We start from the raw sequence: 13806 nt of genomic DNA on the forward strand, positions 1-13806 counted from the left end.
CTCAAACCCTAGCCCAGGGGCCACTTCCGGCCCGCGGGGGCTCCCTGTCCGGCCCTTGGGAAGCCCCCAGTCTCTAATGAGCCTCTGGCCCTCCAGAGACTTGCTGGAGCCTGTACTGGCCCAACATAACTGCTCTCAGCAGGAGGACGACTGTTCAACCTCTCACCTAAGCTGTGGGACGAGGGCTCTCGCCACTACTTGCTGTTTCATGTCTGTGATGCAGCAGTGGCAGCAAAAGAAAGGCTGGTCTTGCTTTGCGCAAGGCCTTTTATAGGCCTTAAGCTATGGCAAGACCTTCATTCATTAATTCATATAAGTTCAATCTCTAATATATTCATTTCTGTAAATTTATTCAAATTTGAAATTTAAATTTATTCTTTCCCCCCCCCCCCGGCTCCTGACACAGTGTCAGAGAGATGATGTGGCTCTCCTGGCAAAAAGTTTGGACACCCCTGATCTAGCTGAAGAATTGTACCCAGAAGGTAGCATATTAACAGAAGGTAGCACATTACTGATCAGATTTCTTGCACAGAAGCAAAGGAAGTTAAAGCTAATATCTGACTTTTTTCCTGCACACAAGTCTGATAAGATTTATTCAGAAGTCACTAAATCTATTTTTATTTATATGACCTGAAAACAAGAATGTTTGTGCATTACCGTTGAACAGTTAATGACTCAATTTTATGAACCCATTGCAATGGTGTACCACCAGTGACCACATTGATGTGGCAGCTTCTCTTCTGGTCTGCACAGCTCTGCTGCTGGTGCAGCAGCTGGAAAACTGCATACCACTAGCTGTGTGGTGCAGAGCAGTCCCTGATGGGGTTCTGCCAGTGGAGGGATGGGAGTGGGGGTGGGACTGGGGTGGGGTGAGTCACTGTGGCATTGGCACTCCCTGTCCCAGACACATCCCCAGCAGGCTTCTCAGAACTATGCAGTAAAAAGCAGGCATAGATTTGAGGAGTTCCATAGGAGACACGTCAGCAGTGACACAGAGGTAAGTGTCTTCCCTTTTACCTCTCTCACCTGGCCTTTCCTCCTGGGATGATGTGTTGGATACTGCCAGCCCAGGATACAATTGGGTCATAAGTTACCTCCTTAGTGAAATGTTCACATTTTACTTCTCTTCCTCAGGAGTTCAGAAATCCTGCAGTTTGGGTATGTAGCTTGATGAGGTTTGACTTGTCCGCCATGTTTTTCCATTTTCAAAGCCATGTCCTAAGTGGGCCTTTTTCTTCATGCTTTTCAGTGAATTCATTCTTCCAAATCCCATCAACTATTGTTAATTACTCATCCTGATCTAATGCTTTGGTTCTCTGTCCTTGTCTCACTGCAAATGGGATTCCTGGCTAAATGCCTTAGTCTCCTTTACTTTCCCATAGCATCAGCCCTTCTTCCTTCCCTTGCCCCTTATTGTTTCTTCGTAGTTCAAACCGGGGCCTAGGAGAGGGTGGTAAAGGGGGTAATTTGTGCCCGGGCCCAGGGTCAAAAAGGGGGCCCAGGAGCCGAAGGAGAGGGCCCAAAAATTTCCTGAGATCATACGTTTTCCTATCCATTCAGACTTGTCTGCAAGGGGTGCTAGGGACACTATCATGACTAGGGATGCTGGGGACACTACTGATGCCACATGGGTTGGTAGACATGGGCTCCAAAGACTTCAGGCTGTCTCTACCCTCCCCCCACCCTGTTTCACCCCTCCCTGCCCCTATTCTGCTCACCCGTTACCACCCTCCCCTGTTCTGTTTCACCCCTTCCCCTTTGCAAAGGGGCCCAAAAGAAACTTTGTACCCCTTGATAAAATTCCTCTCAGAGGCCCTGGTTCAAGCACATGCATGAAGGCAGCATTTGAAAGAAGATGTTCTGCCGTTTGCTGCTTTAACAAAAGTGTACTTCTCTATGAAGTGCTGTCCTCGGGATCTGCTTAAATTTAAGCAAACTAGACTTAAGTTTAGGCTCAAGTCTAATCTGTGGTAAGGCCAGACTGTTTTGGAAGAATGTACAACATGGCTATTGTGTTTTACTGCAGTTTTCTTATTCAGTCAATGCAGGCTAATGTTTTAACCCCCTCTCTTGTTTTCTTCATTTGTATCCTTCATAGAGACTAGGGAAAAGAAAATACTAAATAACAGTCTGTTTCATCTCTTGTAGGTGACTTTAGGTGGGACCTTTATAGGCATTGGACGCAAAACTCCTGATTGCCAGGGCAACACCAAGTATTTCCGCTGCAAGTTCTGCAATTTCACCTATATGGGAAATTCATCAACAGACCTGGAGCAACACTTCTTGCAGACCCACCCCAATAAGATAAAATCTGCCCTTCCTGCCTCTGAATCCAGCAAAGCTTCAGAGAAGAACTCCAGCAAGTCCAGTCCCACTGTTCGATCATGTGAGGCTGGGGATCTGGGAAAGTGGCAGGACAAGATCACCATAAAAGCTGGAGACGACACTCCGGTTGGTTACTCGGTGCCCATCAAGCCTCTTGAATCCTCAAGACAAAACGGTACGGATGCCTCCAGTTACTACTGGTGCAAATTCTGCAGCTTTAGTTGTGAATCATCCAGCTCGCTGAAACTGTTAGAACATTACAGCAAGCACCATGGGGGGAGCCAGGCGGGGGGCCTTCACCCAGATCGGAATGACAAGCTCTCGAGGGGGTCGGTCATTAATCAGAGCGACTTAGCCAAAAATGCAGATGGAGAGTTAGCGACAAGGACTGAGAAGGGCTCTAGCGTGGCAAAAAAGAAAGACTTTTCCAGCTCAGGAGTGGAGGACAACGTGGTGACAAGCTACAATTGTCAGTTTTGTGATTTTAGGTACTCTAAGAGCCATGGCCCAGATGTAATAGTGGTGGGGCCTCTTCTTCGTCATTATCAGCAGCTACACAGCATTCACAAGTGTACCATTAAGCACTGTCAGTTTTGTCCCCGAGGCCTCTGTAGCCCAGAAAAGCACCTTGGAGAAATTACTTATCCTTTTGCTTGCAGGAAAAGTAATTGTTCCCACTGTGCTCTCTTGCTCTTGCACTTGTCCCCTGGGATGCCAGGAGGCTCCAGAGTCAAGCACCAGTGTCACCAGTGCTCTTTCTCCACTCCTGATGTAGACGGTCTCCTGCTTCACTATGAAACCACACATGAAGCCCAGGCGTCCGAAGTCAAGCAAGAAGCAAACACCCTACAAGGGGTAGATGGGCCGCTGACTGTCAAAGAAAGCAAAGAACACTCGTGTACCAAATGTGACTTTGTCACTCAGGTAGAAGAGGAGATTTCTCGACACTACAGGTACAAAAAAGTGTGTGTGTGTGTGTGTGTGTGTGTGTATGTGTGTGTACATACATGCCTTATAATAGTTATTAAAAGAGACCAAGACTACAGCTTAGAAATTCAGGTTCATATATAGAATCCTGCCTGCACAGAGTGATAGATCAGATACTTCTCCAGCTATCAATCCCTTTGCATAATAGACGAGCGAGTGTACATTTTTCCTTCACAAGCACATTATCTATTTACAGACTTATACCCTGCTTGGCATTCAAAGTGGCATTCATTAGGTAACAGCTAGATTCAAAAGTTTCATTTGTATCACATTATGAGTGTAACCCCAGTTTGTGTGATCTTTTCTTGTCTCTCCATTTCTTGAGGGAGAAGAATTTCAAAGATCTACATGCATTAAAGTCCTGCTGTTCACTGTTGGTTTAAGAGTGTATGCATGTGTGCTGGAGGGGTGAGAAGGGTCTATATTACTATGGTAGTGGTTTTCAACCTTTTGAATGCCATGACCTAATAAATAAAGTTTGAGACTGGGAACCCATCACTGTTCCCACCCCACCGCTGTCCACCCTTTCCCCCTATCTCTTGTGTCTTCACAACAACCCTGTGAGGTAGCAACTGAGCAGGGCTGGCTTTAGGAGCTGCAGGGCAAGATGGAGAGAACAGACTGTGCAAAATTATATCAGTTTTGATTGGATCCAAGACTCTCTTACACAGTCTTTGAAAGGTAGAGGTTGCCATAACTCCCCAAATGAGGCTTCATAACCCCATTGGAGTCACAACCCACAAGTTGAAGGACACTGTACTATGGAAGGATGATCTGTGTCCAGGAGAATGAAATAACCAAGCTAGGGCCTTCTGTATGCAGAGGAGTTGCTTGATGCAGGCATTGGGAGACACTTCTGTGTCTAATAACAAAAAATGAGAAGTCCCCTGCATCTGTGAAATCTCTTTCACAACCCTGACCCTTATACATTTTGTGTTCTAACATGATGAAAATACTTTAGTTGTAGTCACCCAGAAATGCAGCTCATTGCATTGGCCTCGTTTTCCTGACCTCCTGGGCATATTGGTCCAGATTTCTCAGGTAAGAGCAATGTCCGTGGTGGAACTGTGGGGGAACATTTCTTATGACATAGGATAGGGGCTATACAAGTCCTCTCCCTTAATATCTTAGCCTTCCACTATCCACAGAGACTCCTGGCAGTGATAATATCTAGGTTTGAGGGGGGGAAAAAAGAGGGAGAGTCTTGGAAAGGGACACTGTGCAAAGAATTCACTGTCTTATTTAGAGGTTGAACAATTTGGGAAACGCAATAGCAAAAAAATTCTAGGTAGAAATCAGTTTTTTTGAGCTGGGAAAATTAATTCATCATGTCAAAATTCTACTATTAGATCCAAAGATTCTTTATGATTCATGTAACTTATTAAAAGGTGGGGTTTTTTTCATTCACCAGATAGGTTCCAAATACAGTCTTCAACTGCTAGGAAACATCTACTTTCCAGCCAATAGCCAACCGAGCGTGACTGTAGAAAATATACTAGTGACAAAAAAGATTGGCCATGATCCATTCACAGTCCTTAAGTCTTAAGTATATAGTGGGCAACCAGGTACCAATAATTTATTAGGCCCTAATAAGAAATAGCTAAACATTCATAATGAGCGTATGAAACTGCCTTACTCTGAATCAAACCATTGGTCCACTGTCTATTCCAATATGTACAAGTTCTCTAGAACCTTTCAGGTAAGGATCTTTCCCAGCCCTGCCGAGATCCTTGTAACTGGAGATGCCAGGGACTGAATATAGAACATCTGGCATGCAAAGCATGCATGCTGTCTTTTGAGTTGTGGATCCTGCCAGTCTAACAATAAAGAAGAGGTGATCTTATGTTTTAAGGAGTGAGGTGGTTTTCCCAGGTGATAGAGGAAGTGGAAGTTCCCATAGAGATTTTGGCTAGAAGGCAGAATATCTGAGCATTACCTTTTTGCACATTGCACATATTTAAATAGTGCAATACAAAAGGCTGTGTATCTATCTCATGCCTTGACTATCATCTCTGGGGATCAAAGGGGTAACCTACTACTTTTTGAAAGCTTTTTACTTCTGTGGGGTTAATCTTCATCCATAGGCTGAAGGCAACATGAACGCTGATATGGCAAATAGTTTCTGTTTGGTTTCAATTGTGTCTGGGAGGCTATTCAATCCTTTGCAATTTCTTAAATTGCAAATGATTGAATTGGAAAAGTTTTTTTTTACCCATTCATGTTTAAGATGAAAAGTTACTGCCGCATGGTGTGCTTCAACCTACACTTCCATGTGATAAATGATCTGCAAGGTGAGGCACCATTATCATGTGGAAATATTTTATCAATGCAATTTCACATGTAAACATTTAGGAAAAGTCGCCTTCTGTGTGTCTTCCACCTCAAAGATGATTGTGTTCAGTTATTTGCTTTGATACCAGAAAAAAAACTGCCACATGAAGTCTATATTGATCATTGTAAGAGTTTGTTAAATAAACAAGAATAAGTAAAATGGGAGCACAGTGGATAACGCCACTAAATTATAGTCTTTCAGGGGAGATGAAAGTGGAAAGCACCTGGATATTGCTCAAGTCAGCTGTATTGACTACATCTGAGGATCCCATAAAATAATAGCACATATTGCTCATATTTAACTAACAGCTGTAGCCCACACAAGCTACAGGCTGTAGCATGCAATTCCCCCTCTTTCACTCCAAGCGGGCCGTAGGGGTACTGTTAGGATTAATTAGTTAATGATTGTAAACTGCTTTGAAGATGAAAAGCGGTTTTTGTGTCCTAGGTGGTAGTATTATTTATTTTTATTAGGGCTGCTGTGGGCCATATTTGAAAACAGAATACACAGCACTTTGACTACACTTCTAGCAGCTTCTCTTGTAGATCTATCTTGGGTGACTGAGATGACTCCACTGTCAAGAGTGCTTTAGCTGACGTTTTCGTGTGTTAAATTAAGATGGCCCTTCCCAGGAAAAGATAATAGTTTTTATTCCCTGAAGTGGAATTTTAGACTGTCAAGTTCATATTTAGACCCTTTGGTTATTGGCCTAGTTTTCAAAAGAACCGAGTGTTATATGGTCCCCTTTGACGTCAGTGGTGCACAATAATGTTGAAAAATCACACCACTTATTTAGGTGACTAAATATATTTCTGAGGATCTAAAATTAGGTTCTTAAGCTTCGAAAAACCTTGGCTGGAACCCTACAAAGCTTTTGGCACAACAAACCAGCATTTACTCTGTATATGTATTTACGAATATTTTGCCCCGAAAAAGCATACAATGAGCTCCTGTTTTTAGACATTTGTCCTGCAACATTTCTATGGCTGCTGGTTTTCATTATTGTTTTTTTTCTAGAAAGGCAAACTTGCTAACTTTCATTTTCAAATAAGGTTTTCAAATCATTTAACCAAATAATATTCAGTAAGGCCAATGTGATTGAAAAGAAAAAAAGCACACACTATCTTGTTTTTAATCACAGTAACATGCACATGACAGTGTACAGTGTTTAAGAACTTCAGACTTTGTCAAAATGCTCCTCCTGAATGTCAGAGGGGAGAACTTGATCAGACCTCCTTGAGCATAAATAACCAAGATGAAGAACATATTTTCTTTGTGAAAAAGGTGATGAAGAACAGGAGACGAACAACATTTCTGCAGGCAGTCAAAAGTCTTAAATAATAAATGAAGTAAGGATCATTCTCTTCAGCAAAATAAGGCTGCAATCCTATCCATACTTTCCTGGGAGTAAGCTCCATTGACTATATTGGGGCTTATGTCTGAGTAGACAGGCATAGGATTGTGCTCTAAGTGGAAAAAATATCATCTTGTTCTATTCCTTTAAATTTTATGTTCCAGTTTCTTTTTTCGTGGTCTAGTTCAGATTTAATGCAAAACCATGATTTAGCAGTTCATGAACTAGTGTAACAGCACAATTATATATGTGCTTACTTATGAGTAGCTCTTACTGTATTCAGTGGGGCTTACTCCCAGGTAAGACCACATAATATTGTTGCATAGGAGAACTATGGCAATTTAACTGTAGTGTAGATTTGCATGTGTATTGATGCTAATAATAGTTATGCTAACTAAGATTGACCTTGTAATCAAAGTAAAGGGTTTACTAGCCTTGATTATGAAGAAATTTGGTTAGCATTACTTATGGTTATCACCATGGCTAAAACATTATCCCTTGCTTTCATGGTTTGCAAGAGAGGAGGGAGAAAAGATGGAATGCATGAACCATGACATTCTCCCAACCTTACATGTGAAATTGGGAATGTTATTATTTCTGCCTTGGATGTCCATATGACTTGGCGGTATTTTAGTTCAGGTTATATTCTGAAACTGTTTAATGGGATACTAGTTGGAAGGGACTACACAATTTTTATCACTAAATAGAGTGTGGGCAAAGTAGTCCTTATGCATTACTTTAACCAGGAGATGTATGCAGGTGGTTTAGGAAAATGCCATCAGTATTGAATGTTCTTTCCTGGGATGTGGTTCTGATTATAATCTGTTTGAAAATCTTATTAATGCTTTCAGCTCTAATATTTAGAAAGCTCAGGAAAACGTCATTAACACCAATGTGGCACTGCTGCCACTGTCAATTTGGAAGGAAAATGAAAATTTGCTTTGTTATTCAACTTCTGTATGTCCTCAGTTAATTTCTTTGAAATGTACTGGTTATTCTCCCTTATGCTGATGCAATTCATTCCTAAATGTTATTGAAATCAAGGTGAAGTTGGTGTGTAACTGAAGGTTTTTATTCCACTCAGTTCACTAACTCAACTTGTCACTAACTTCTTAATTCTTAACTTTCAAACTTGAAATGGATTTATAATATGGACATAATGTGAAATAATAATCATGTATAATGAATATGTATTAATATAATTCCTGACAAAAGGGGGAAAACCCTTCAACCATACATTTGTGTTTGCAAAAGTAAACATTCCCTTCTGAATGAAGATTGCCTGAAAAGAACGTAAGAAGAGTCCTGCTGGATTAGACCAAAGACCTATCTAGTCCTGAATCTCACAGTGGCCTACTGGATGCCTCAGAGAGCACACAAGATGACAAGATAACCTGTATCCTCTTGCTACTCCCTTGCATCTGGTGTTCAGAGATAGCCTACTTCTAGAACCAGGAGGCTGTGTATGCCTATTATGGCTTGTAACCTGTGATGGACTTTTCCTCCATAAATCTGTCCAATCCCCTCTTAAAGGCATCTGGGCCAGGAGCCACCACCACATCCTGTGGCAAGGAGTTCCACAGATTAATCAGTCACTGGGTAAAGAAATATTTTCTTTTGTCTGTTCTAATTCTCCTGGGACTCAAGAAAAAAGTTAATTCTTTTAAATGAAATGGATGGGCAGAGAAGAATCTGAGTCTAATCCACAAATCTGATAGACTATTTGAAAAAGTTCAGATAACTTTTACTTTAGAATTGTTAAAACCTGGTCAGGTGGAAGACTGTTAATTTGTGCACATTAGTGGAACTGCATAAACACAATTGGTGTTTTCATCTTTTTATAACCTACGTGGATTGTAAGCAGGGATTGGTTTGTGTTGTATACTTTACAGTAACATGGAGATTACTACAGTTTATGGCAGGTGCATATACTGGTCCAGGAGGAAAGTGGTGCAGGCTCAGGCAAAACAACCTACGCAGGCTTGAGTAGCCCCATTGTGGTGCCTGTGCCCTTACTCGGGAGAAGGGAATGTTCTCTTTCCCCAAGGAGACCTCCACCCCTGGCTTCAGTAAGACAAGACTTTGTTGTTCATTTAACTGCAGTGAGTATTGCCATGGCAGTAAAACGCAGTTCTATGTGTTTGATGCCCTGGTTGGGGGCTCTATTTATCTTTTCTAATTTGGCTGGACAAACAAATTGCTTCACAAATGCCATTTTTTCCCCTGTAGGAAAGAGTCTGTATATAGTTGTATGTATAGTCCTTTAGAGTACACAGGAAGGGGACACCAGTGAAATTGCTACATACCTTTTGCAAAACTGCACGTATTGTACGTGCAGGAGATATGATGCAGGAGATATACATATCAATTCTTTTTTTTAACACAAAGATTAATCTTGGGTGAGAAGTGGTTTGTGTGGGACACATTCTTCAGCGTTGTGGAATCCCAATAAGATGTACATCTGCATGTGGGAATAAGGATTTGCAGACTCACGTATGTTTTGATGTAGGGTAGGTTCTATTATTTTAAAAAATTCATTTTATGACCAAGCCTCACACACTGGGTTCCTGATCCTGACTGGGAAGTCTGTGTGCTACTGTAATACTAATAAAACAGTATCCTGTTCGCTCATAAAAAGTGTTCTGTTACTATGGCATACACAGGAAATTGGCAACACATTGTTCCAATGTGGGAACATATGTTTTACATAGTTCAGTAATACAGTACTTTGCATGGTCTGCTTGAATGAAAATAGGCATGTGTGTTATTCCAAGGTATTCAGAACACCTAAATTGGCTGTATTGAAGATGGCATATTGGTTAGTGCTTTCTTAGTTGAAGCTTTCATGACGGATCAAGTATTTTTTTTTAATTTTGTTTTGTTCAAATTTCACAGATCAGTGTGACACCAGACCATCTTCTCTCTTGTTTTTACTTTAAGAAAAGTCTTTTAACAAACTTTTGGACTTTTATGGACTTTTAAGAATGTCCATAAAAGAACAAATATGGCTTGTTTATCCCATAAGCAGTTTGCTTTGTGCAGGAAATAGTTTTTTAGTTCAGAGAGCGCTCTGTACTCTGATTCCTCCCCCCTCCCAAAGAACTATATAGTGTTGAATAAACAATATCAGGGATGCTCAAAAGACAATTCTTAATCAGTTAAAATGGAAGTTCTTCCTGTTTCTCATAATTTTTCTGAAGCCACAAGTTCAAAATTAAATTTTTGAATTACAATAAATTGCATTAAAAGTATTAGCTTCTTCAAGTAAAAAAAATGACAAGCACCTAGTTTCTCCTTTGCTCTAGGAAGCTAATAAAATTAGAACCTAATCCTGAGAAGCACTTGGGCCAGTACAAGTCCCTTCTGTGGGCCCAGAAGTGTTGTGATTGCACCATAAAACATGTTCATGACTACTCTGGAGTTAGCACGTGGATGTGCACTGGCTCACAGAGGCCAAGTGCAGCCTCTACAGTGCAGAAACCAGGTACTTTTGCACTGGCTGAGGATGGCCAGTGCAGTGAGTTGAAGAGGGTGGTGGGAGGATGGAACTGGGGCATTTTAGGGTGAGGGGGACACTGGGTAACTTTGACCAGATATTAAATCCCCTCCCGGTCAACCCGGCATTACACCAGACTGCTCAAGTTCTGCGCCAGCGATTTTGCTGGTGCAGATCCAAGTAGTTCCATAGGGGTGGCTGGCACATGTCACAAGGTAAGGGGATGAATATCCCCTTACTTTGAGTTGTGTGGCAGCAGCTTCCTAACCTGTGCTGGATACGGTGCAGCCAGTTGGCCTGCTTTTTCCAGTGCAGGTTAGGATTGGGCTATTAGTGACCTTATTGTTGGATAATTCCCTCAACTTCTATTACCATATTTTAATAAATAGCTGTATTTTTGATGTGAATGGTCTCACTTCTTTGGCTGGTATTGATGCTTTTGCTAATAGTGATTGGTCATGTGAGTGTTTTTAAAAAACCTATAACAAATTTTCAAGGATGCCACTGTAGCTTCTCTTTGGTAATCACTGAAGCAGTTTCCAAAAATTTTCAGCAAATGGCATCCATCCATTGTTTTGCCATCTCACATAGCCTCGCACTCTTGGTCCTTGCCACGCCTTGTGTCTTGAGTCATCCTGTCTAACTGTGGAGGCTGTGGGGCTGTGTTGCAATCTAAAGCAACCATTGGATCAATTGCTCTTAGCCATGAGTGCTCCAATTCAGTTTCCTTGGGCAACTCTCAAGTCTAGAATCTGTATGAGCTACAAAGCTGCTCTCTAATTAGCCAGCCACAGCAAGAGACAGGCAAAGGGCACTTCATTTAATGCCTTCCTCACTGCAAATGTGCACACATGGCTGGGAGGCTGTAGCATATAGACCTCTAAGAGGAAGCACTGCATAGCCCCATCTTTGGGCTGGCATGTAATAAAGATTGCCTACTGCTGCCTGTCTAGCTACACCCTTCCCCCATACACACAGACACACCATTCCACTTGCTGCATCCATGTCACTCGCTGGTGTGGCCCTCAAGTATGCTTCCGTCTTTGCCACCCCCCTCAACTGTCCTCCATGCACCATGGGAGCAGAGAGCAGGGGGCTCATGATCATAGAGGGGTGCCCCCCATTGAAGCCCAAGGAATCATGAAGTGAGGATGCACACACTTACATGCACAGTGTGAGAGAGTAACAAGGACTCAACAGTCTCAGACATAACTGTTCTCTGGCTAAAGATGCATACTCAGAGTTTGTGAGGGAAAGTGGTTTCACCAAAGTGGACAAGTTAGATCTCAGGTTAGATCCTTGGAGATCTGTTCCCAGAAACCCCCTCCCCCCCCCCCCGCTGTAACCAATATCCACAGGTGGGCCCACAGAGGACCTCCAGTTGTGACCGGAAGTGCCAGAAGTTGCATCCAGAAGTCTGGGTCTCTGTGGGCCTTCCAGATGCTGGTTTGAAACCTGTGGTGGTTCAAATCCTGCGGAGGACCACTAATCAACACCATATGGTAGAGGTTCTCAAATTCCTTGGGAGTTTGGAAACTGAGGTAAGTATTTGCAGGGGAGGGGTTAATGCAGTGACATGATTCCCAGGATCGAGCAGCTGCTGGGCACGGGCAATATTTTTTTTAATTACCTGCAGCCAGCATCTAAAAATAGAAAAAACACAGGCACTTCCAGTTTTGCTACTGTGATGAAATTGGTGTACAGTATTTCATTGTGTGGGGCTTTCTGGTCTCTGGCTAGGAGCAGGGGTATCAAACCCATTTCATGCAGCAGGCCGGATAGCATTCCTGTTCCTGCTCAGGTGAACTTCCAACCAAGCAAGACAGCGAGAGCTCACTCTCTGTGGAGATCAGAGTAGAAGCCTGCTGGGAAGAGTACCCGTTATATAGACAGAGACCTTTAGTTTATTTTGGTCTGTCCTTTTCAGGGATGGGAAAATTCAGCGTGGCTTGAATCAAGTCTAGAGTCACCACCCCCATGACTTGACTTGAAAATGAGTCATAATGGGGGCACTTTCCAAATTGCCAAATTGCCCTTTTGCAACACTAAAGGACTAGAGTTGAGTCACCCCCTTCAAAAACCAGCTGTGGGTTAAAAAATATGGGGCTGCTGCCAGGCTGTGTGTTGGAGTTCTCCTCTAATACTCTCCTGCTGTCCCCATTCCAGCTGTAAACAAAGTAGCAGGGTGGTGGGATGGACTGTGGGAGAGCGGGGACAGAAGAGGGTCACGTGCAACAGCTACAGGGTTTACCAGGATAGCCCAGTCCTTGGCAGCTCTACTCAGAAGTAGTTCCAATGCAGCCAGTCATTCAGTGGGGCTTCCCCCTCCCAAGTAACATCTGAGCCCATAGAAGCCACAAAGTTTGAAAGCATGATTGCTACGAACCACCCCCTGTTTCCCCACCTCCTTTTTCTTCTTCTAGCCAATCGTAAGGCAAGAGCCCCCCCCTTGGGCTCCTTCCTCCCTCCCTCCCTCCCTCAGCCAAAGAAAATATCAGAATGCCCATCCTCTGTCCAATTACCACTGGTTCTTTCAGAGATGGGCAGGATAGATGCTCCTGCCTCCCTCACCCTCCCTAGGCATCTGCAGCTAATTATAAGGCAAGAACCCCTTTGGCTTCTCCTTCTGTCATACCTTAGCCAAAGAAAATATCAGAACGCCCATCCTTTGTCCAATGATCATTGGTTCCTTCCTTCCTATCAGAGATAGGCAAAAGAACTCACTCCCACCTCCCCCACTCCAGCTCAGATGCAAATACAAACAGTAACCCTTCCCTGCCTCTCAGCTGGAACCTCCCTGCAGCTCACCTGATCTGAATGATGGTCCCACAAGGTTTATCATCCCGCAAAAACAGTAAGCGCACCCAGACACAGGCAGTTAGCATGCATGGGGACAAGTGCTGAGTCGGGGGCCCTGGCTTGAGTGTTTTTCCAAGTCTTCCACGTGTATGACTCAGCAAAAACATGCATTTTGGCAACTCAAGTCTGAGTCACTTGACTCGAGCCCCCATCCTTGGTCCTTTCCCTATAAACCTCAGGTTAGGTAAGGCCAGGTTGTAATCCAGGTTCTCAGCCTAGAGTTCAGCAGGCCTGCACATATGAGACTTTTCTCTGGGGCCAGCACCATTTAGTGGATGTATATATGTGAGCAACAAAGCCTGATTATATTGTTTTTTTTCCTCATCTGTTAATAAAACCTCTTTGTTTATTTAAAGCCTCTGCCATGTTCTAGGCTCAGTGGGTTGATCAGCCTCTGCAGGCACTGCTCTCAGAGTGGGTGCAATAAAGACCCTGAAAACTATTATTGGGGAG

General features: G+C 43.0%; 1 protein-coding gene across 4 annotated transcripts in view; it reads left to right on the forward strand.

The window, feature by feature from the left end:
• The window catches only part of TRPS1 (transcriptional repressor GATA binding 1), a 272969-nt gene that overhangs the window by 89472 nt on the left and 169691 nt on the right, over window positions 1–13806 (forward strand). For 3 of the 4 annotated variants that reach the window (XM_066626328.1, XM_066626326.1, XM_066626329.1), the window contains exon 3: window positions 2149–3278. In XM_066626328.1, coding sequence (XP_066482425.1) covers window positions 2149–3278 — 1130 coding nt within the window. The remainder of the gene's footprint in view (window positions 1–2148; window positions 3279–13806) is intronic. The other variant, XM_066626330.1, reaches the window with a different exon arrangement.

The sequence above is a fragment of the Tiliqua scincoides genome, chromosome 4 (assembly GCF_035046505.1).
Source record: "Tiliqua scincoides isolate rTilSci1 chromosome 4, rTilSci1.hap2, whole genome shotgun sequence".
Lineage (NCBI taxonomy): Eukaryota > Metazoa > Chordata > Lepidosauria > Squamata > Scincidae > Tiliqua > Tiliqua scincoides.